The sequence below is a fragment of the Anarhichas minor genome, unplaced genomic scaffold, assembly GCF_050575085.1.
Source record: "Anarhichas minor isolate MPS153535 unplaced genomic scaffold, ASM5057508v1 ptg000017l, whole genome shotgun sequence".
NCBI lineage: Eukaryota > Metazoa > Chordata > Actinopteri > Perciformes > Anarhichadidae > Anarhichas > Anarhichas minor.
In genome coordinates this window covers 7997416-8020370 of record NW_027466463.1, presented here as the reverse complement: position 1 = coordinate 8020370, position 22955 = coordinate 7997416, and the positions used below count along the sequence as shown (strand labels likewise).

The window sequence follows — 22955 nt, the reverse complement described above, 5'->3', positions numbered from 1 at the left end:
CAGGGCCAACACGAGTGTGTTAATGACACATACCTTTGGTATTTGGGCAGGCAGATCTGCTGTTTTTTTTTCATTCATGCCCAGTAAACTAGATTTCTTCATGCTGAATAAATTAAGCGTGTAATTTTCACGTTTCTTATTCCATTCCTATTTTTTTCTTTCACTACAGTTCTGTTCAATTAAGCTGTGGTTATTTTCTATTTGGTTGAGCTTTTGAAAAGTTGAAAACGTAATGTCGTTCATTGTTGTTCAAAATAAAAGCCAGATGACATTTGCTTTGGCAAAGGCACCAGTAAGCACTTGTGAGCACTGTCAATATCTGAGTTACTGGGTTGTCAGGTGAAGTTTTGAGGTGGTGGTGGCATCCAGGTTTAGATGACATCATACAGTGTTTCCTATAGGATTTGGTGAGACTGTGGTGGGTGGACCGCAGACCCTCTAGGGGTGTGCGGGGGCATGCTCCCAATTCACCTCCGAGAATATAAATTATTTTTGTATGATGTTTGTGTGTCCACACACTTTTGGCCATGTTGTGTAAGTGGTTTAGAGAGAGACAGAAAGAGAGAGAGAGAACTTATTTCACGATTACAGGCTTCTCATTCATCCAGACATCCTATTGATGGCAACAGCTGCGTTTGACTGCTCAATTTATTGCACCAAATTAGCCTGCACCTGTTTACACCTCAGCAAACAGCCCCATGCAGACAAATATAAAAAAAAACACACACATTTTAGTTTACTGTAATAGCAGGTATCTTTGTTCCCATGGATACCAGTTCAACCCCCGACTAGTGATTAAGGGCAGGAGCTCAAACACGTAAGCGCGGCTGCGTGATATCCCTATTCAATCTGTCCTTCAGAGAGATTGATTTTCCTTGTTTGGATGGAGGGACGGATACACACAGGAGAGATAGAGACGTGGACTGATAGAAAACCGAGAGAAACGGTAGATCCAAAGAGTGGAGATCGGAAACAGGGGGCACTTTGTTTCAGGAAAGTTTAAATAATGCAATCCGGCTCATTTGGAATCTTCCTGGTGTCATGATCAAATGTGCTCCTTCAGCCAGAAAAAGTCTGCTGAGAGATGAAGGTGTCATGTCCAAATCCTGCCTGGCCCTTGGGGAGGCCATTACAGCAGAATGCACTTGATTCAGATGAATCCTTTTTCTATAATAAATAATGTATCCATTTTGACATGATCGCAAAGACATTTCGACGTCTTGGTCCCGTGCCAACTGTGTGGTATCTTGTGGACGAGCAGCCAAGTCTGGTTCCTACTTCTGTAGTATAAGATGGCACTTTCAAGGACAACACAGGCCTTTTTGCATAGCTGACGTATTGACTTGTCACGTCAGGAAAAGCACAGATGTAAGTAATAACATTACTGCTGGTTGTATTCATGAAAGTAGCCACGAAAAAGACATTATCTGTATCCAGAACAATCTCTCGTAAACACTTAATGGTTTACACTGTAACAGAAGTTTTAAGGTATTAAAAGCCTTAGCTCCCAATTGCCACAATATGCGAAAAACAATCACACACTCTCTCATAACTGTAGTCAGGACACGATACACGTAGGTTTAGATTTTCTCATGACTTTCACTTTCCGAGGATATCATATCGCCGATGTCCATTGTGCATAAACATCCATTAATCCCATCAGTGTCATAGTAATCCAGTAAGAGAATGTCCAAGGGGACACAAGTCAGTCAGTAAACGCTTTACTCAACCAGAGACTGAAGACAATCTCCCTGGTTACGTTGCTTTAAAATGGGTGGAACCAGTTATGAATTAAAAAAAAAAAAAATACCTGCATAGCAGAACAAAACCAAAGTCTTGGAAGGGCGGCGACATGCAAAAGTCACACACTGAAAAAAAAACTGTTGTAGCAGAAACGCATGCACATGACCGTTGTTGCTTTTGCTGCTGTTAAAATAAATAAATAAATGAAAGTAATCTCGGAGCTCTCCTCCAGCCAGCTGCTGAATCGACCAATAACAGCGCGTTATCCCCTCGTGGCACGCCTTCGCTTCCCCATGCAATTAGATAAACGGTTGTGATTGGTTCGTCGGAATCCAGGACATGTAAGGGGGCCTAGGTTTGTTAGTGGCCGTTCTAGCAACAACTTTTCATTTAGAAATCATTCAGTAGGCGGAGATCTCCGGTTATCTGGTATCGCGACTGGAATCGCTAATAGCTTATCCAGCGTGCTCTTAATGGTGGCAAATTGTCAAAAAGTGGAATATATTTTCCTAAATATGGACTAAAAATGATTGACGCCCACAGCTTACTCACTGACTCCATTGCAACATTATGCTGAGGAGTGAAATGGTGTACTGTGTATGTAGCGTGGCAAAAAGCAGATATTGGCTGTGAATTTATTTGGGTTTTTCGCCTTCTTGCCCGCAGGTTCTCATCAACACCGTAAATATCTGGACACAAACAGCTGAGGAAAATGTCAGTGTTCAAGGGGTATAAGAAGGTTGACAATGTGTACCTCAGTGGTGTTATAAATGTACTGAACACACAAAAATAATCCTTGATTTATGATTGTCTTTCTTTTAATTGGCAATAATAATGTAATTTTGCCATGAAGTCATCTGTCATCTACACCTGAGCCCTGTTTTTTTCTTTTTTTACCACTGAATATTTGCATTTCTAATAATATACCATGAAAGTGATGCGAAATGATCTACTAGCAGTCCTTTTTTGCACTGTAACAATGGAAAGCTGTATAAATTACAATCAACTACACAAAGACATCCAGCAGCTACAGGTGCTGGTCATATAATTAGAATATCATCAAAAAGTTGATTTATTTCACTAATTCCATTCAAAAAGTGAAACTTGTCTATTATATTCATTCATTACACACAGACTGATATATTTCAAATGTTTATTTCTTTTAATTTTGATGATTATAATAACTAAGGAAAATCCCAAATTCAGTATCTCAGAAAATTTGAATATTACTTAAGACCAGTACAAAGAAAGGATTTTTAGAAATCTTGGCCAACTGAAAAGTATGAACATGAAAAGTATGAGCATGTACAGCACTCAATACTTAGTTGGGGCTCCTTTTGCCTGAATTACTGCAGCAATGCGGCGTGGCATGGAGTCGATCAGTCTGTGGCACTGCTCAGGTGTTATGAGAGCCCAGGTTGCTCTGATAGTGGCCTTCAGCTCTTCTGCATTGTTGGGTCTGGCATTTCGCATCATCCTCTTCACAATACCCCATAGATCAGGCGAGTTTGCTGGCCAATTAAGAACAGGGATACCATGGTCCTTAAACCAGGTACTAGTTGCTTTGGCACTGTGTGCAGGTGCCAAGTCCTGTTGGAAAATGAAATCTGCATCTCCATAAAGTTGGTCAGCAGCAGGAAGCATGAAGTGCTCTAAAACTTCCTGGTATACGGCTGCGTTGACCTTGGACCTCAGAAAACACAGTGGACCAACACCAGCAGATGACATGGCACCCCAAACCATCACTGACTGTGGAAACTTTACACTGGACCTCAAGCAACGTGGATTGTGTGTCTCTCCTCTCTTCCTCCAGACTCTGGGACCCTGATTTCCAAAGGAAATGCAAAATTTACTTTCATCAGAGAACATAACTTTGGACCACTCAGCAGCAGTCCAGTCCTTTTTGTCTTTAGCCCAGGCGAGACGCTTCTGATGCTGTCTGTTGTTCAAGAGTGGCTTGACACAAGGAATGCGACAGCTGAAACCCATGTCTTGCATACGTCTGTGCGTAGTGGTTCTTGAAGCACTGACTCCAGCTGCAGTCCACTCTTTCTGAATCTCCCCCACATTTTTGAATCGGTTTTGTTTCACAATCCTCTCCAGGGTGCGGTTATCCCTATTGCTTGTACACTTTTTTCAACCACATCTTTTCCTTCCCTTCGCCTCTCTATTAATGTGCTTGGACACAGAGCTCTGTGAACAGCCAGCCTCTTTTGCAATGACCTTTTGTGTCTTGCCCTCCTTGTGCAAGGTGTCAATGGTCGTCTTTTGGACAACTGTCAAGTCAGCAGTCTTCCCCATGATTGTGTAGCCTACAGAACTAGACTGAGAGACCATTTAAAGGCCTTTGCAGGTGTTTAGAGTTAATTAGCTGATTAGAGTGTGGCACCGGGGTGTCTTCAATATTGAACCTTTTCACAATATTCAAATTTTCTGAGATACTGAATTTGGGATTTTCCTTAGTTGTCAGTTATAATCATCAAAATTAAAAGAAATAAACATTTGAAATATATCAGTCTGTGTGTAATGAATGAATATAATAGACATGTTTCACTTTTTGAATGGAATTAGTGAAATAAATCAACTTTTTGATGATATTCTAATTACCGTATTTTCCGCACTATAAGGCGCACTTAAAAGCCTTTAATTTTCTCAAAAAACGACAGTGCGCCTTGTAATCCGGAGCGCCTTATATATGGATCAATTGGTTAATTGGTTGATCCATACTGGTTGTACACGGCGCTCTGTCAAAATGTTTCAGTACGACTGGTAAACTACAAAGCCGCACCGCGGTAAACACCGGTACTGTGCTTACTCCTAGTCCAACACCACTTGTGTGTATAAAGACCCCAAAATGGCACCTTTCAAGAGACACGCTTACGACGCTATTCTATTCTATGCGCCTTATAATCCGGTGCGCCCTATATATAAAAACAGTTCTAAAATAGGCCATTCATTGAAGGTGCGCCTTATAATCCGGTGCGCTTTATAGTGCGGAAAATACGGTATATGACCAGCACCTGTATTTTATATATTTTCCATGTGGATTTACAGACAACACGAAGGGTTAATTGAGCACTTGAATCGTGCAAACGTAACCATATCTTCTGTTCTTCAACCACAATCTCTTACCATAACCAAGTAGCTGTCATCACCTGATGTTAACTATAAAAAATAAAATGTCTCGAGGGGTTTTGCAGAATCAGCTATTAGGCCTACAAACTTCCTGTTTGACGGCTGTGCTGGGAGATGAGAGTGGATGCTAAATTCTTTCTGTCAGGACAGTAGCTTCGTAGCTTACTGCCCAATCAATCCTATTCAGTTGTTTTAAAAGGTATATTACTCATGTTACAAGGTCAGCATCCACCCCAGAATGCCGGCCTGAACATGAAAAATTGACAGCTCTGCGGTTCCATTTACTTCAGTTACGAGGTGCTGTTGCACTTTGATTGACGCCACAGCAGCGAGGAACCTTCACAGTACAACACACAAATTCTGTTTATAGGAGAGAGAGAGAGCCAAGGAAAGCAAAAAAAGTATTAAAAAGGTTAAATTTATGTCACGGTTCTCTGCAGTGGAACACTCTGTAACACCTTCCACTGGGCTGTATCCTCCTCTTCTGCTAAAAAAAACACACAAACATTTCCATTATGAGAACACTACAGGCGCAAGAAAAGAAACGGGCGGGAGGGGAAGTCGACAGCAAACGTCAGATGTAGGATTTAGAGGTGTTCGACACGGTAGACGTGCACTAACACGGATAAGTGCAGGGCTGATTTTTAATAGCCCCCTCTCAGACTGGGATACCAAATTGTGCACAGATGCCAGACACTTTTGTCCAGGGTCAGGGGATAAGTATTTACAAGCATGTGTGCGGTCGAGAACCCTGAGGACTATAAACACACACAGCTGTCCTGGGTCAGTCACAATGCTCAACACACACACACCTACACACACACACACACACACACACCCATCACTCAGAAGTATCAATCTATGTAAAGCATGCCAGCTTTTCTGTCATTCACTGTCGCTCAATTTCCATCTATTTTCTTGTCTTCGCTCTAACTCTATTTCTTTTTTTGCCTCCTCCACGTCGTTCTTTTTCATGACAGGAGAACGTCGGAAACAAAAACAAAAAGGGTCCTGTCCTCATTTTCTGTTAAAATGTGTACAATTCTCTGACGCTCTCGATCATCCTCACCCTTATCTCTGTTTTCCTTCATTTTGGCTCAGTGCAAAACCCAGGAGCTCTAACTCACGTAGAGGCAGCCTGTAGTGCCTGAAGTGTCTGAGGGCATTTAGAATGCGAGGTGAGAACCACAGTTTAAGGTTCAAAATAAATGGTCCGCTATCACTTCACCCGCCGTGTCCCCAAGCCCTCTTATTTTTCTTTTTTTCTTTCTTAAAGAGCCAGCAGCTATAGCTATCTTGTCCCCCTCTGCATTTCTGTGCCATAGGCTACCACTGCCGTCTCACTGAAGTGAGTTTTTCCATTAAAGTTCAGTATAGTCTGGGCAAGGTGGGTTTAAACAGCAGCCTTATCTTTCTGACTGATAACAGTTTACCAAAGCTGGACTTTCAACTGATTAAAGCAGGGAACTGACCCTGGGCCCGACCCCAAAAGTTATAATAAGCTAATAAATACTTGTGTATTTAATTAAACTGACTAACTAACATTGCGTTACTCCAGCATATGAGCACTTGGTCCCTGGTTTAGGCAAGTAACTAAGCTCCCATGTAGCTGTAATGTGCACACTATAGTTGATGGGAACTGGCAGTGCTTACACAAAGTATAGCGGGTGGGAAGTAGATGGTATCAATAGGGGCCCAAATAAAGATTTTACCACTAGCCCCCCCCCCTTAAAGGTTAATCAGGCCATGCAGCATACTCAAAAGTTACTGGGAAACTGGTTCTGCTGGGTCTGAACTGGGCTACAGATTGCAATTGTAAACTGATTGTGTACAATTCAAATCATGCTGGCAGGTAGAGGCCAATCCACTGCATAAATCACATCAGTGGTTATTGCTGTTTTAGAGTTTCATAACTCTGACATCTTGCCCATATCTATTAGATGTGAAAAACGCAGCTCTCTTTTTAAAAAAAAGCATTGAACTATTTGCAACTTAAAGCGCTCAGAACACAGAAAAAAAAACAAAGCGTTCACTTGCTGTCACCCGCTGGAGTTTCTCATCACCACTTCCTGTCTGTTGGCCTTGCTAAACTCTGCGCAAACTGTCAATCATTCCCATTTTCTTTTTGTGAGTTTTCTAACTAAAATCTGGGAAAGAAGAAGAAAAAACATGACGCATGTGCTCCTAAGAGTCAAGTGCGGAAATGTATATGCTCTAATCTAATGAGAATAAGGGAGTGTGATCAAGAAAGTATGTATATATACATGTATGTGCATCAAATCATTAAATTTGCGTGTTTCATCGGCATAAGATCTTTCTAAATGAGGGTTGGAGCATTAACGTGGTCCCTGCTGAAATAAGGGGCCACTCGATCAATCCCCGTCTCTGTGTAATCTTGTAGAACAGCAGTAGTGGGTGAGTCACGGTGCTTATTGATCACACTGAGGACCTTCCCAGACAATACAGATGATAGTTTAGGCAAAGCTTTCTATCACCTGTTATGAGAGGACAACAGCAATTCCCAAAAATGAGCCTAGTCAATGCAATCCGCTTTCAGATATATACGGCTGGGAGATCAATAGTCCTCTCACCATCGTGAGTGAGAATGAGTTAGTGTGTGCTTCTGGATGGCCTTTCCAGAGGTGACCTCTGCTCGATCCTGCCAAGAGGCGCCTGAGTCCAACTGCTTTTTTCATTTCGCAGCTGAGATGGCAGCTCAATGGAGGAAAAGGCGGTAGGATGATGAACCAAGTTAATGAATCCTCTTATCAATATTTCTATAACATGTGACAGAAGAGACTTTAAAGCCAAAGACATGGGATTAAAGAAATTATAATTAAAGATGGCCTGTGAGGGAATGATTGCTGCATAGCCGGCTCTAATAGCAGTCAATTTCGCCTGCTTGATCTCTGCGGAGTTAATGGGGCAAGGTTTGTGCTATAGCTGCATGTAGGCGCTATGAACATACACAAAGCTTTGTGATTAGATGGTCTTGATTCATGCCCACTAATTTCCTCTCCCTGTCTGGGAGGAATAGGGTCAATATTTAGATATGTCACTATGACAATTATATTGTGTGATATATTACTGTGTTTTGGGAAAACACTACATACCGAAAGGGTTACTTATAATCTTACAGACACAGATTATGTGACTGTATATATCTCTCTCTGTTGTATAATAGACCAGGTTAGGGGTTTTATCCAGACACTGTTCTTATGAGACTTTTGTTTTATAGATAATTGATACCAGTGTACAAAGTTGCCTTAGATGGGAAAATGCAATAAAAAAGCAACAGAACCAATGTCCTTCTTCTCTCTTACTCTAGTTAATTTCCTGGCACATTTTAATAGCACGGGGCAATATCAGACCTGTGTGTGTGGGGAATATTCGTCCTTTAAATGTATGGAATAATTAAGCTGGTTGAAGGGATTCCATATGCCCTTGCTGATGTGGTGAATATTAAACTACATCTCCATAAAACTGGGCTATACAGTTTGTGTTTTCCACAGTTACTGCAAAAATAAAGTTCTGGTTAATACCATTTCCTGCATCCACTGGCTGCTTCCTGTAGTGTCCTGTCTTGCAGTAAAAACGAGCAACGCTATCGGCATGCATTGAGAGTTAGGGCACTTCCACATAGCCTGCCAGGCAGCTGTCACCATATGTACTCTTGAGTTTAGCTGGCAACTTTTCATTAAGGGAAACATTTATGGCTCAGAATTTAGCACTGAGACGTATTAGCCGGCCGTGATGCATTTGTCAAGGGCCTCTTTAACGAAAATGGGCAATGAAAGGCGTGTGTGGAAAGTAATAAAAAGAAAAAAGGAAAGGTGTATGCTTTTAAATCATTTGAAGAGAGTGCATTCAACGTTAAATATTCAATTGAGCCATTGAGTTTTCCAATAGCTCATTTATTCCAAAACTGACTTTCCAGGTGCAGTGGTAAAGTCTCCCTGAGCCAGCCTTTGTGTGCACCATTTTCAAATAGTCACCAAAAGTCAGCAGAGCATTTGAGGAAGAGAGGGGTAAGCTGCTGTTTTCCAGTGATGAAGAAATGAATAATGAATACAATGCCAGTGAGGAAAGAGATGCGATTTTTGCCCAGTTTTAAACATTTGTATTAGTCAGCCAAACATTTATCTATCAGACATATATAATATTTATTGTTCCTTTGCTGAGACAGAGCAAACGATATGCGTTTCATCTACACAGAATCCAGTCGTATCTTTGCTGCCGTCTCCTCAGGTCCTTTAATCGCAATTGTCCCTCACCACAAAAGCAATACAGAGAATTATAATTGGTGAATTAAAACAGCAATTCGACCCCCCCCCTTGTTGGTTAAAATCGAAGCACATTATGCCAGAATGTGATTGCTCATTCAGAGTGGTTTGTAAGCTGTACATAACAGGTCTCGTAAGTGTCCCTCTGCAGCCATGCTGCGTATTTAGTTTATATGTGACTAATGCCATTTTAGAAAATCCAGTGTTGACAAATTAGATTAGATTAGGTTAATTAGATATTGCATATTACTCGACAGCAAAGGTAATTCATTATATTACCAGTGACGTTCCAGTACGGTTCCGTTAAAGGTGCTCAAAATGACTTTCTATCACCTTCACACCGCTCTCAAAATGTCGACGGTGAGAGCAGAAAGCCAGAAAACGTGGCTTCAGAAGCAGCTATAGCCTGACCACCGACAGCTAGCTTGACTTTAGCTGAGGACTTCACCCGGCTCACCACGAGTCCAGTCTTAACAGTGACTACGTTTACATGCACAATATTCCACTATTGTAAAAAATATGACAATATTGGGCATTCTCAATCAGGCCTTATTCTGAATGTTTACAGTTTTTGATTGAGACATGAAATGCCGATATTATTTAGGTCTCAGTTGGGTTTTTTATGACAGTTTGAGACACGCGGCCTCATGTTTACGGCTGTGAGCCCAAATGAAAAGCCCACGTTTCAGATGAAGTGACACACCTACTTTTAAGCATTATGAAAGACTTTGGATACCAACAGGTTGTTGGATATACAACGCCGAACTTTTAAAGGTGGTATCTCGGCCGACAATTCGGTGTTGTTTGGCGTGGATGAGCGCATTTCTGCCGGAGACAGGCGGCGTGTTGCGGTAGTATTCTGACCGTGTAATAGTGCGAAGGAGAGGCGGTGGTGGAGAGGGAAAAAAAAAGTTAAAGTGTTAAAATGTTGATTAGAAACGTATTTGTAATACGTCAAACACAAACGTAATCAGGGAGAAAAGGGAGAAAATACGTTTTTAGTCAAACGTAATTGAGAATGCATTTTAGTTTTGGGGGGGGGGGACGTAATTTTTAGAAGACAGTCAACACATTGTATTCCAAGGCAGAGCAGTAATATATGACTCAGTGCTATTCTGTCTCTGCAGGCAGCCTGGACACACACCACACAGTCATCAAGGGTAAAGCATTAGTTGAGTGCAAAGTGATGAACCGGATTGTAATTATTGGATTTCTCTTTCCTTATCCCTCCTATGGGATGAATTGGAATGAAAAGTGATATTATTGTAGAACATAAAATAGATTCAGTGGAGAGTTTATTGGGAGAAATGTTAAACACTCAGACATAATATCCTGCTCTGCCAATCTGGAATGAGTTATAAGTGCCTCCACACAGCTCTCACTGATAGACTGCCTATTAGAAATGGACACAGTCATCATGACGACACCCATTAGTTTGTGGACTGCCGTTTTGAAGCCTCGAGGTCAGTCGCCGTATTGGATTACGTCCATCGCCATCTTGGCTTTTTGCAACCAGCGAACGTAGGTGACCATATTTGGAATGGGGAGGAGTGGCATAGAGACACCGTATACGGCTCTGGTAGCGGCAGCAACTTATCAATCACAAGATAGCCCCGCCCTATAGCGTTCCCTGCTTTATCATCTATCTATTTTACTCTAAATGGACCATAAATTACTAAATGAACATCATGCTGTATTGAAAAAGACTTGAAACTAGCAATTGAGACCATAAACTCATGTTCACAATGTTTACTGAGGGAATAAATCAAATGAGAAGTACGACCATTTTCTCATAGACTTCCATACAATCAGACTTCTTTTTACAAACAGTTTAAAGTTTAAGGTTTCTCGTCATTAGCTACTCTTTGCAGACCAAGCCGTTGCCGCCTGGTGGCAAATTAGTGGCAAATGTGTGCCTCAGTGCGTGTGTGTTTATGCGTCCGACGCCCCCCTCGCCCTGCTCATCACTCATGTTCCCCTCTGCTGCACTATGATTCAGTCCTCCAGCTTGCTCTGCACGGAACATTAGCGACCAACATCTGAAACCCATTCAATGAGGTTGGAGGACTCGTCCATAAATAAACAAACACTATTTTTGTGTTGCAAGAAGGTGGGCATTTGGTAAAAAAAAAAGCAATATGCATAAACAAATTTGATACAGATTCCACACAAGAGCCATCATTGAATATAATAATAATAATTTAATAAAAATAACATAGAGGCAGAATCTGACAAAAATATAAAAATGAATAGGAATGGAAATCTTGAGAAGAAGAGACCTTGAGGCAGTATAACATAACTATTAAGGATAATATTTCAGTCATCGTTACTTTTTAGCTTTCTTGAGGGAATCGATGGTCCATAGATAATACTCGGCATAATTGAGAGGTAAAGTCGAGCTAGATAATTTGATTGTCACATTATTGGAAACGTTGATACTGTGGTTGTAGAATTAAGAATAATATATATTATTACATTTTTCTTTTTTTTTAAGAAGCTAGAAATATTCAGAAATGGCATCACGGCAGAAAAGCATCGAACAAGACAATAGATATACAGTTTGGAAGTTCATTTTATTACTTTTGCGAAAAGTTTGTGTAACAAAATAACTTAAGCCGAAAGGTCCCCCATGATTTGACGAAATTGCGAATTATCTGTCGATTTTGTCTTTTGCAATTGAAACCGTGATTCTTTTCATGGGATTACTAAGTAAACATACAGCTTACATGACTAAATATTATGAAAATATAATTATGGTATTCAATAGTGGTGCAATATTTACTTTGTATCTGTAACAGCTACATGTATATAGTTTGCGAGTAGCAATTAGGATGCTATGGCATATCTGAAAATGTTCGATACAGGACTGATGACATTCCCTGTGGATGTTTAAGCAAGCGGTAACTTTAGATTTGCAGGCTGAGTACAGCCAGCTTCACAACTGTGAATCCCAGAAGTCCCAGAGATTTTACCTTGACAAACCTATACTGATGCTCTGATGTGCTTAAGTGTTTAACTGGTATGTTCCAACAATACTTTCTGCCAGCAAGTACCGAGCCACCTGCTAGCTTCCTCTATTAAAATTGTCATGGGGCGATTAACTAGCTTTCATGCAGAGCAAGACCTGCCATTTACTTGGTCTTTTAGGAACAAAACAAGAAAAAATTATTTTTCCAACATTAGATATGCATAATGTTTTTCTCTTCCACAAAACCATCTTTTGCCAAATGTATGTATAGCATGCAGAAAAAGCACAACCAGACAAAAGTAAAGATCGCATTTTGGGTGATTTACCACTTACAATTAATCCTAATTAGCTACAGCTGATTGCATGTCAAATTGAGATTTTCATAACTGTTCAGCCCTATCATCCACTTACTATTTAATTTAGACTAAAAAGTGAGTAAGTGGACCTTTTAAGTTTTACAGAGTAATAAATGGTCGAATCACAGCAGTATAGTGCCAAGTGGCAACATACTGCTAGAATGAAATCAGGAGTAACCAAGAGAGAAGATCTGTATTATATTATATGATATTTTTAGTTAAATAAAGTTGATTGCTTTTTTTCCTACGGAGGAATAGTTTTTCCTTTCCGTATACACATACGTCGGTGGAAATAACTCATGATTCAAATCTCATTCATTTCAAATGAAATGTGAGTTTGATTGCCTCATGCTTTGTGCCCCTCGAGGAAGAGACAGTTCTCCGAAAACCACTGGCAAAAAAAAGTTAATTGATGGAATCACTTTGGTATTTATTGTTCCTGTACATGTTTTCGCCAGCTCCCCCAGTTCCATACATAAACATCAAGAGGCACCGCTTGTCCAATATGCATATGTTTACACTGCATACCAGGAAGTGGGAATCCTCCACAGACAAGTTTTCAGAGGGGCCAGAAATCAATGCCATCTGTAATCACATAACCCATCAGAAGCCTTTCATCTGAGAAAAAAAAACCTCCAACAAAGCCGTCAAGTCTCAATCTTCCACTGGCCGCAATTGTTAGTAGAAAGATGGAAATTACTGCAGTGCTAAGCTGTGTTTTTGGAGAGGATGTAGTTAAAAGATTGTAGTTCTTTTGTTTTTCTCGTTACTGTCAGCCAGAAAAATCTGCTCCTACCTTACAAACTGCTGTTATGCGCTCGCAGGGAGGCTGTGCGTGTGAGCATGAAGCTCTCAGTACACTGCTGACTGCTGGAAGATGGCGACCTGCGTGGCGAACGCTGAAAGCGACTCCTCCAGTTGAAGTAGCTGCCAGCTGTCCAGGACCGCTTGTGCTTCCTCAGGTACTCCTTGTAGTTCTTGGTGAGCAGCGTGTACAGAAAGGGGTTGATGCAGCTGTTGGAATACGTCAGACACGTGGTCAGGTAGTTGATGTTGCGCTTGACTTTGGTTGACAGGGGCAGTGAGGGGTGGAACTGACCCAGAAGCTGCCAGATCCAGAAGGGCAGGAAGCATGCCCAGAAGAGGAGCACAATGGTGAAGATCAGATACAGCACCTTTAGCGAGTTGAACCATTAATGAGAATCAGTGATGCACCAGATAGTGATGGATGAATGATTCAATTAATATCACCAAATTCAATACAAAAACTCAACAAATTAGCATGTTTATAGGCTGAAATATAGCAAATAGCACACCCTACTATTATAATTGTAACTTACGGTGATCAGAACTATGAAAGCCAAGAATGGATTATCAAACCCTTTTTGCCCCAGCATGATCACAGCAAGATATCCACAGTTACTCACAGCACTGGCAGGGATAGAAAGTAGCCTACTAACTATTCTTGTAGCAAGAAGCAGCACTTTTGAAAGTTAGGCAGTCTGCATTCTATCTTGCTCCAAGGTTCTGGTTAAGTTATTCTTATGAACAGCTTTAATGCAAGTCAATGGCAGCATTCGCCACATTGTTAAACACATTGATAAGACTAAATGAACCCGTCTTAAATCTTGCTATGAAGCAAATTAGAACAGGTTTCGTCTCAGCGTGAGCTGAGAGCAAGTGTGAAATGGACAATAGAAAAGCTGCAGCAGCAGGGAGAGGATTGATAATGGCATGCTCTAATCAGTGAGCCGAACAGATGCTACAGTCATATACATCCTTTATAATGACAGTGTTGTTAGTAAACCCTTTCCCAAACAGAAAGTCAGAGCTGTGAGAAAGTGCACTCTCCATAAGGAGTATAACTGAATCAACAGCCTTGGTGAGTGGAATTTATTAGGCCATAGTTTGTACAGCAGCATCTTGCCCAACTTCCTGCCTATTCATCAGGCTCTACCTGATGGACAAAATAACCAAACAGTTATTATAGAACCAAGAACTGGGCCATGGATTGGATTGGAGGGACTGTCTTCTCTCCACAAAGTCCACAGAGGGAGGAGGTTAGAGTAGTGGAATGGGTCAACAAAAGGTCCAACGTTAACACGTAGGTTACTTTTTGTTTTCTGTCGACAGTCAAGGTATTTAAGAAAAGAACATGACCATGATCACTCCCCAATGTTTACCAAGTAGTTATTTTTACCCAAATCTATTTGTTACGCTAACTAAGTAGTTTTAGAGCCTTAACCTAAGCAAATCTTAGAAATGCCAGATCAGAAAACAGTTGATTTTTGCAACAGTTATCTGTAACGGTTCAGGAAGAATGTTGTTTGTGGTCGAATTGCTGGGGTTGGGTTGTCATATATGGCTAAACACATGCATGCAAATATTCACTGCGTACATCTTTGAAGATGACTGGTAAAGCCCAAAAAGTACTATTAGAAAGAAAGCTTGAGTGAAGTAGAAACACTCATGTGATGCACTGACCTTTTGATTGGGAAGTTTCTTTGTCTGTTTGAACGTCTCCGTCTGTGAAACCCAATAAGTGCGTGCAAGCTGGATGTAGAGATAGCCGATGATCAGTCCAGGGGCGACAATGCTCGTGCAAAACAGGAAGGAGATGTAAACCTTGTAGGAGAGGGGCGACAACGTGGGCTGACACATAACCTTGTTGCCCACTGTCATTAGCTGAATGCTCACGATCATTGGCAGGGTGAGGACGAGAGATGCCGCCCAGACCAGCAGAGCGATGGCCTTTCTGTAACTCTTGGACCGCTTGACTGTGTCGAGTGGCTTGAGCACTGCAAAGTAGCGCTCTGTGCTCATGATTGTCAGCGTGAAGATACTGGCGTGCATGGTCAGGAAGTCCATGCTGATCAGAATCCGACACCCTGCGTCCCCAAAGTGCCACCCCTTCAGGAAGTGTGTGCAGACGACAAAGGGTATGGTGAGAAGATACAGCAGATCTGCCAAAGCCAAGTTTATGATGTAGATGTACATGGAGGCTGCAGTCCTCATGGAGTGGCACATGACCACCAGGGTGTAGATGTTCCCCGAGACTCCGACGAGGCACATGATGGAGAGGATGATGCCGATGGTAAAGGTGGCAGCTGTGTCCTCATGCGTGCTCAGAGGTGAGTCGGTGGCGTTGGCGCCCCTTTCCACGAGGACTCCCACAGGTTCCATGGATACTGTGGTCATATCTGGATGCGTGGGGACAGAAATGTAAGGGGTGAGGGTGGCAACTGTACAGAAAATCTTCACTCCTGTTCCTTGGACTATTATTTAATTTAACGAGGATTGGAACTGACATAAATAAAGTCTAATATAGTCAGAAAACTATGCTGGCCTGTTTAATTTCATTCATAATCTCCTTTAGTAACAGATGAAGTCATTAGGGAAGGCTTTAATGAGCTTGCTTTCAATGCAAAGCTTCTTTTCAGGCTCTATTTCTACTAGTCATTTGCAAAATCTGACTGCTGGCATGTTTGCAGCGGTGGGGATCCACTATGACCAACTCACTCATATTGAGGAAAAGAAAATCCCTCACTTTACTCGTAGCATAGAGAGAGCCGCTCTAAAAATAGCTTTGAGCTGATCAAATTTTTACAGCAATATAAACTGATGACGATATGCATCCTCACTCTCTGAGAGCAAAATGAAGCAAGCTTCTGTGATGCACGCACCCGGGAGTATGTTTAAAAGAGAGAAATAATAAGCCAAATGTATCATAGTTGATGCAACTGTTAAAGGAACACAGAGAAGTTTTTACTCCGTCACAGATATCTCCCTTTGTCCATTTAATCCCCAAATGTCATGATTTAGACAGAGATACTTGAAGAAGTATTCTTCCTTTGTGACATATGCTCTTCCAAAAGCACCAGGGACAGAGATGACATGGTTGATGTTGCATTTCAGTCCTCAAATAGACCTGTCTGCTCCGCTTAGCACGACAGCCCTGATGCATGCATGTAAATGTACCTTTAAGGACAATCACATCTGGCCGTGCAAGTGAATTACAATCTTAGAATCTGGAGTCTTACCTGGACTGCCTTCCCAGGACAGAAGGGTTCAACACTCAGCTGCTTCCATCAGCCATGCTTTGTCTTCACTTGGCTCCTCCGAAGTTCTCACTTGCTGCAAAAATTGCACTCTATGAAAAGTCCCAACTGATTCTTCAGAGTCGTTGAGGGGTGAAACAAGCCGGTGGAACAAAAGGAAAAGGAAAAATCTATATCCAGCAGTCTAGAGGGGGTAGAACAACCTCAATGAGTCATCCACTACAGTAACAAACATCCCTCCATTGTTGATTAGTCTCTCAACAGCAAATGAACCAATCCAAAGTGTCTTGATTCAAAAGAATGGTACATTGATAGCTTAAAAGTTCTTTTCCATTCCCTCTACTCTTTGTGCACCTTGGGGGCATCCAAACACTGTCAGCTGTTACATCGGCAGCGGATAAAGATAATACAGACACAATTAAAAAAACAAAACAAGAGAACATCAATGAAATGATGAATGATGAGAAGTGAGGATCACATTAAGCTACAGCTGGTTACGGAGAATCCACCCCTTGGACTGAGTGAGAGAATGAGAGTGCCAGAGGTAGAGAGGGAGCAAGAGCGAGGAGAGAGAGAGAGAGAGACAGAGACAGAGAGAGAGGCAAGAGCACGCTGCTAGTGAGGCACTCTCACTCAGAAGCCCAAAGTGGGAGGGAGAAGACGGAGAGAACGGACAAGTGAGAGGTATGCAGGAAATGTGTTCTGCTCTCTCTCTCTCTCTAACCTCTGTGCCATCTATTTCCATGCAACGAGGGCGTGTGCCACAAACTGATATGCAACACTTTGACTTGAGACACATTACGCACCGACAGAACCACCCTGCTGACACAAACACGCACGCAATATAAATCAAAAGGTAAAAAGACAGCCCAACACTACCCATACTATCTGGTATCCATTTTTTTTGAAGTGGATAGAGCAAAGGTCAATGTCACCTATTGCAGCAATTCACCTAAGCATGGTCATTTAACATCATCTGCTGCAGGGTTGGCTCGGCCGAACAATGTGCTTGGCCTTCTATTGCTACTCATACAGGCTACGGGGGGGACAATGCATTTATAAAGGCGTAGAGCTGGCTTGTGCTCTTCCTCACTCACACTGGAATTCCATGTGAAAAATAATCATACATACCATGTGAAAAAAAAGCCTCTTTGAAATTCTTCTGATGGCATATGTTTTCTTATTTAATTGAGTTCAGAGTGAGCGTGAAGTGAATTTTGTAGGGAAAGTGATTGCATATCAAGGTAATGTCAAGATGTAAGTGGATGTGTAACGGATGCAAATTCATGCTGGGTTCACATCAAAATGACTTTTTGTTAATTTTTGTTGTTTGCATTCCGTGCAATAACCTTTGGACGATGCAGAAGAGCGGTATCATAATCATTTCATCCCGCTCATGTGTGCGGGGAGCCAACTGTGCTCTTAATCGGCTCAGCTTTAGAGGTACTCAAGAGCGAATGCTCAATGTGGCCCAAAAGAATTGAAGTGTGAGGAAGTCTGCGGAAGCAGCCCATTGAGCAACTTTTAAAGGAAGGAAGGGGGTGCCATCTTTGAATGTGGTATCTAGTTCTCCACAATAGACTGCTGCAGAAATGAGTCTTTAACCTGGAACTGGGTGAGCATTGTTTTGCATTTTCGGATCCCTCGTCTTGAAGTCAATGGGTTTTTTAAAAGGTTTCACGTTAGATGGCTGAAATTTGGTCTGTGGCTAACACAAGCTTTAGAGATTTTAACGTTTTGTTCTATTACTGTTCTATGAACGGATATCTTTAGGATTATATGACGATGCATATTACAAGGCTTAGCGACTCCACTTCCATAAACGTGAAGACAAAAGAATATAGAGGGTAGTCTGGAGGCCAATAACAGAACAAGCTAGATTTCCTGCTAACCTTTAAATCAAAGGCAAAGATGTAATCAAACACAGCACAGACACACAACCAGCTGTTTGTTTTGATACTTCCACTGGGCACTAAAGTCTGACATTTTCATATCTTATCTTATCTTTTGTTCCATGGGCTTCAATGATAGCCTTTTGAAAGGTATTATTCGGTACTCTGGTGTGAATATAACAAATGAATAACAAACCATCCTGAACTGCTTGTAAGTTTGATCTCTGCAATTCTTTAAGAAACAGTCAACAGTCAACACCAAAAAACCCAATCCAAACATCCTAATTTTTTGTTAGCATGTGTAGCTAATATGGCCAATTGCCATGGGCAGCTTGCAGTTAGTCAGTTCAATCTTTGCTTTTTTGTTGTTGTCTTGCTAACGTTGCCATTTTACGTGACAGCCAAGTTTATGGCCAAAATTGTTGTCAAAAAAATTGTGGCAGATAAATCACAGTATTTGAGAAATACGACTTATTTGCTTTAAAAATAACGGATTTATTTCTTTCGGTTTTTGTCACCACTTGAAATCAGAATTCCATATTTAACCACAGAGCCTCTCTTTGTTGCGAGTCAATACGCTTAGCCACTCAACCATGTGGTGAGCAGCCCCCATGTGGTAGTCATGAAACTACAGCCTATTGGTAATAGGATTGAAATGATAAATGGTTGACTGGAGACACTTGCGATGCACACGAGAGAAACAAATCTCTCCGACAGCTTGCATTTGCTTTTACGGCCATATTAAATGTCAAAGAACTCGTATCAGAGTCAAGAAGGTGTAACGATATAAACATGCCAGTCGCAAAGAAGGAGAATGTCTGTGTGTCTGAGGGTTTTCGTGGTATGTCGTCAAAATTTATAAGGGCATGTCTTTGGGATCTTATCACAGCAGGGGTCACATTGCTTCTGCATGTTGTGTGCGTGTTTAAAGGTCACTTGTAAAAGTAGAGACTGTTTGTAAAGGGATTAAGGGAGCACTGACGAGCAGCTATTTAAACCACATCAGGACTGAATAGCGGCTGCTTGCACAACGAATGGTGCAGTGCAATCGTCTGTTACAGATTTCTGCAATCATATGAGACTTTATGACACCCGCCTCCACCTCATTAGCCACCACCCACACACACACACAGACACACATACATACAGACACACAGGGGAATGGGGAAAAGAAACAGAGGAGGAAAAAAGGAAAGGGAGCAAAAAACAGCTCACAAATGGACATTATTATCCCTACCCCTGACAGTATGCTAAAAGTGTGTTTATCCTCTTTTAGCATACTGAATGCCAGGCCAGTTGCGGCGGGGCAGCTGCATCAATCAGCCGCTCAGACAATCACACGCTTTATCTTGTTAGCCTTAAGCTCGTGGTAAATAGCATTTTGGCTGAATGCATAAATGTCGTACAGGCGCCCAACATGCATAATGCATCTTCATTCCGAAACGATGAACAGCGGTGACCGCTGTCTGCTCTCCAAGGTTCTGTAAGGATGAAGTTTGTCAATGCAGGAGAAGCAATAGCCGAAGACAATGTTCGAAATGAATGCACATCAAAAGGTACAACAAAACCTCCCAAAATGAAAGCAAGAACAACAAGAACATCAAGAGCAAGGCCGTAGGTTTGGTTGCACGGAGCGCAACGGAGACTCTGCGGTGCGCCACACGCTCCTCACCACCACGTGTAGCGGTCTGTCAGTCTCAAGCGCCGTTTAGGAAAATAAATTCCTCGGTGAGCTCATAGCTGCGGCCATAATGATCACACCAGAAGCGCATTACTCCGCGCCGGGTCAACAAGCGATTCTGCTCCTCAGTCTGCTCCTCTCTCTTTCTCCCTGTGCGTGTGCGTCTTTCCACTCCAAAGATAATGTGCACGTTATTGAAGAACTTTGCTCAAATATTGGTGGGGACATGTCCATTCTGTCCATATGCAAACTTACGCTCTTGATCGAGAGCACTGATACGTTTGGGATGCTCTTTTGTTTCCTTCCTGCAGGGAGAGGGTTCAAATAACTAAGTAATGTACCAGGCCTAGGTATACAGTATACTCTTTAACAAAAAAGTCTTATTCAAAATATTGCTTCAGTAAAAATGTTTGTATTAATGTATGTATATTTATATGTAAATGTTATTTATATTATGTGTTGTATAGGGCGACTGTGGCTCAGTGGTAGAGCAGGGTCGTCCTTCAATCAGAGAATCTGCGGTTCGATCCCCGGCTCCGCTAGTCCATGTGTTAGAAACGTTCACTCGAGGCCGATGTAAAAATCATTAATCACAGGACTTTTATTCTTGCAAGAAGGAACAGAGTTGAAACACATACAGAGTACACGTATCAAGGCTGCTCGGAGGTTCGTCTCCGAGTCTCAGTCATATATACTGCTAAACACCAGCAGCGTGGTGGTGCAGCGTAATTTACGATAAACTTTGCCACACATGGATAACATACACACGTATTGCTTTTCACACAGCGCCATCTTCACCAAACCTGGAACAACACTTCAACAGTTTGTTCTAGCACAAAGGTCATATTATGAAATCGGGAAGTCTTAGCAGCAAATCAGCTCTGCTCAAGTATTGACGTCTGCGACAGCTTTATTGTCGATTATTTAGGACAAACACCTGCTAGCCCCCAAGAGGAAAGATATCCGAGACTCTGGTGTCAGAGGAAGTTTCAAGACACCCAGACACACGAGGACACAGGCCTCGAAAGTTCACATGAGGATATAAGTCGTTGTAAGTCAACATATTCCTTTAATCATTTGATTTTCCCAACACCATGTCAATGTTTCTTTGAGCAAAATACTTAACCCCGAATTGCTCCTGCAAACTGTGCCTGCGGTGAATGAATGGGTATGACTTTTTAGTTTGTCCTCGTGGGCATGCAGGTGGCACCTTGCATGGTAGCCATCAGTGTATAAATGGGTGTGAATGGGTGAATGACGACATGTAGTGTTAAAGCACTTTGAGTGGTCGGTAGACTAGAAAAGCGCGATACAAGTACAGTCCATTTATTACCACCTCGCCTCATTCAATGCCCCCCCTGCTCATCCACCCCATATCCAAATCACACACAAGACACATGTGTTGTCATGACTTCTGGGGACATTACATTGACTTACATTCATTTTATGGAGACTTACCATAACCTTAACCTAACTTTACCCTAACCTTAAACCAAGTCTTCACCCAAAAATGTAATGGTTTATGTTATTGGCACGTGCAATTCTCTCCATTTTGTGCCAAAAAAAAGACAAATCTCCACAACGTGACTGTGTAATCAGATTTATATCCCCACAAGACAGATAAAACACGCACACATAACAAGGCTGACATCAAGAAAGGAGAGTACAGTGTTACAACTTGGAACTTCTTGATGGGCCGAATGTCAAACTACAGGTTCAACCCTAAGTTAATGCTGTTATCAGTAGTATAAAAACTACATATTTTTACAGCGAGACTTGATCTTTCTTCGTCTACTCTATACAAAGTGTGAACTTCAGGACAAATTGGTGGCTGGAAAAGCCTTACTCCACCTCAGGCTGGTCCACAACACTATGTGGGTGGGTTAGTATAGCCAAATGAGGCTTTCTTCCAGTGTGATTAAAGTCAACCGCTTCATTACTGACTTAAAGCTGCTTTCAGCACAAAAACAGAGGAAGAAAACGAAAGCTTGAGTTATGTAAGTGTCGGTTTGCCAGTAAGGAGGTCCGTCACAGTTCATTCATTACGCTGACAGGCAATCCTTCCATCAGATCAGTCTCAATAAAGATGTGCCACTGTACTGTCTCCACACACACACACACCTAAAAGCACGCCTGTGAGCTCATTAAGTGTGTATAAATCATTCCACCATGTTGGGAAGGGATTTGAGTCAAACACAACAGAACATTTCATTCTCTCGTGGGTTTGAACGCACATCTGCAGCCCATCACAATGCAAGTCATGACTCCAGCACGAGGCTCCATTGAAATGTAAAGTCGGGCAAAGTCATAATGCAGCTGCAGGTAGTTTCATTGTTTTCCCTATTCTACGTCCTATCATATCAGCTTTTGTAAACAGTTTAGGACTCATGTATGATGAGAACTCTCGGAACTGGCTCTCAAGTCTCCAACTATGAGACAATCGTGGTGGTACATAAAGCCATATGTTGGAAGATCAGGGTGTTTGAGGCCATGTTTTGGTCAAGCTGAGCCAGAATTGTTTTGGAGAGAGATGAAGTGGAGACACCCTGCCTGCAGATTGGCATCGATGGCCCACAGAATTTCATTTGGCCGTAGAAAATAGAGAATAACGGGACATTTATCCCAGATGGACTGAAGGGTTTCATGGCTGCGGTCAATACTTTTCACATCTCAAGTGTAGAGTGTGAGAAAGGCTCTTCCCAAATTAACTTAATCTGCAGCGCTACTCTGTCTTTGCCTGTCAAGTCTCTGTGTGGCGCTCGCAATAAACAGCGCTGTCCATGGTCCTGAAACAACAGCTTGAATGAGCTGCATTGATGTTGTGAGTTAGCACCGCGAG

General features: G+C 41.9%; 1 protein-coding gene across 1 annotated transcript; it reads right to left on the bottom strand.

Moving 5' to 3' along the window:
* Positions 1–13282: 13282 nt before the first annotated feature.
* uts2r (urotensin 2 receptor) lies at positions 13283–15698 on the bottom strand. Its single transcript, XM_076093154.1, has 2 exons — positions 14970–15698; positions 13283–13660 (listed from the first exon to the last, which is right to left on the bottom strand). The coding sequence occupies exons 1-2, from the start codon at positions 15681–15683 to the stop codon at positions 13283–13285; spliced, it is 1092 nt and encodes a 363-aa protein (XP_075949269.1). The 5' UTR covers positions 15684–15698.
* Between the last annotated feature and the right edge of the window lie 7257 nt (positions 15699–22955).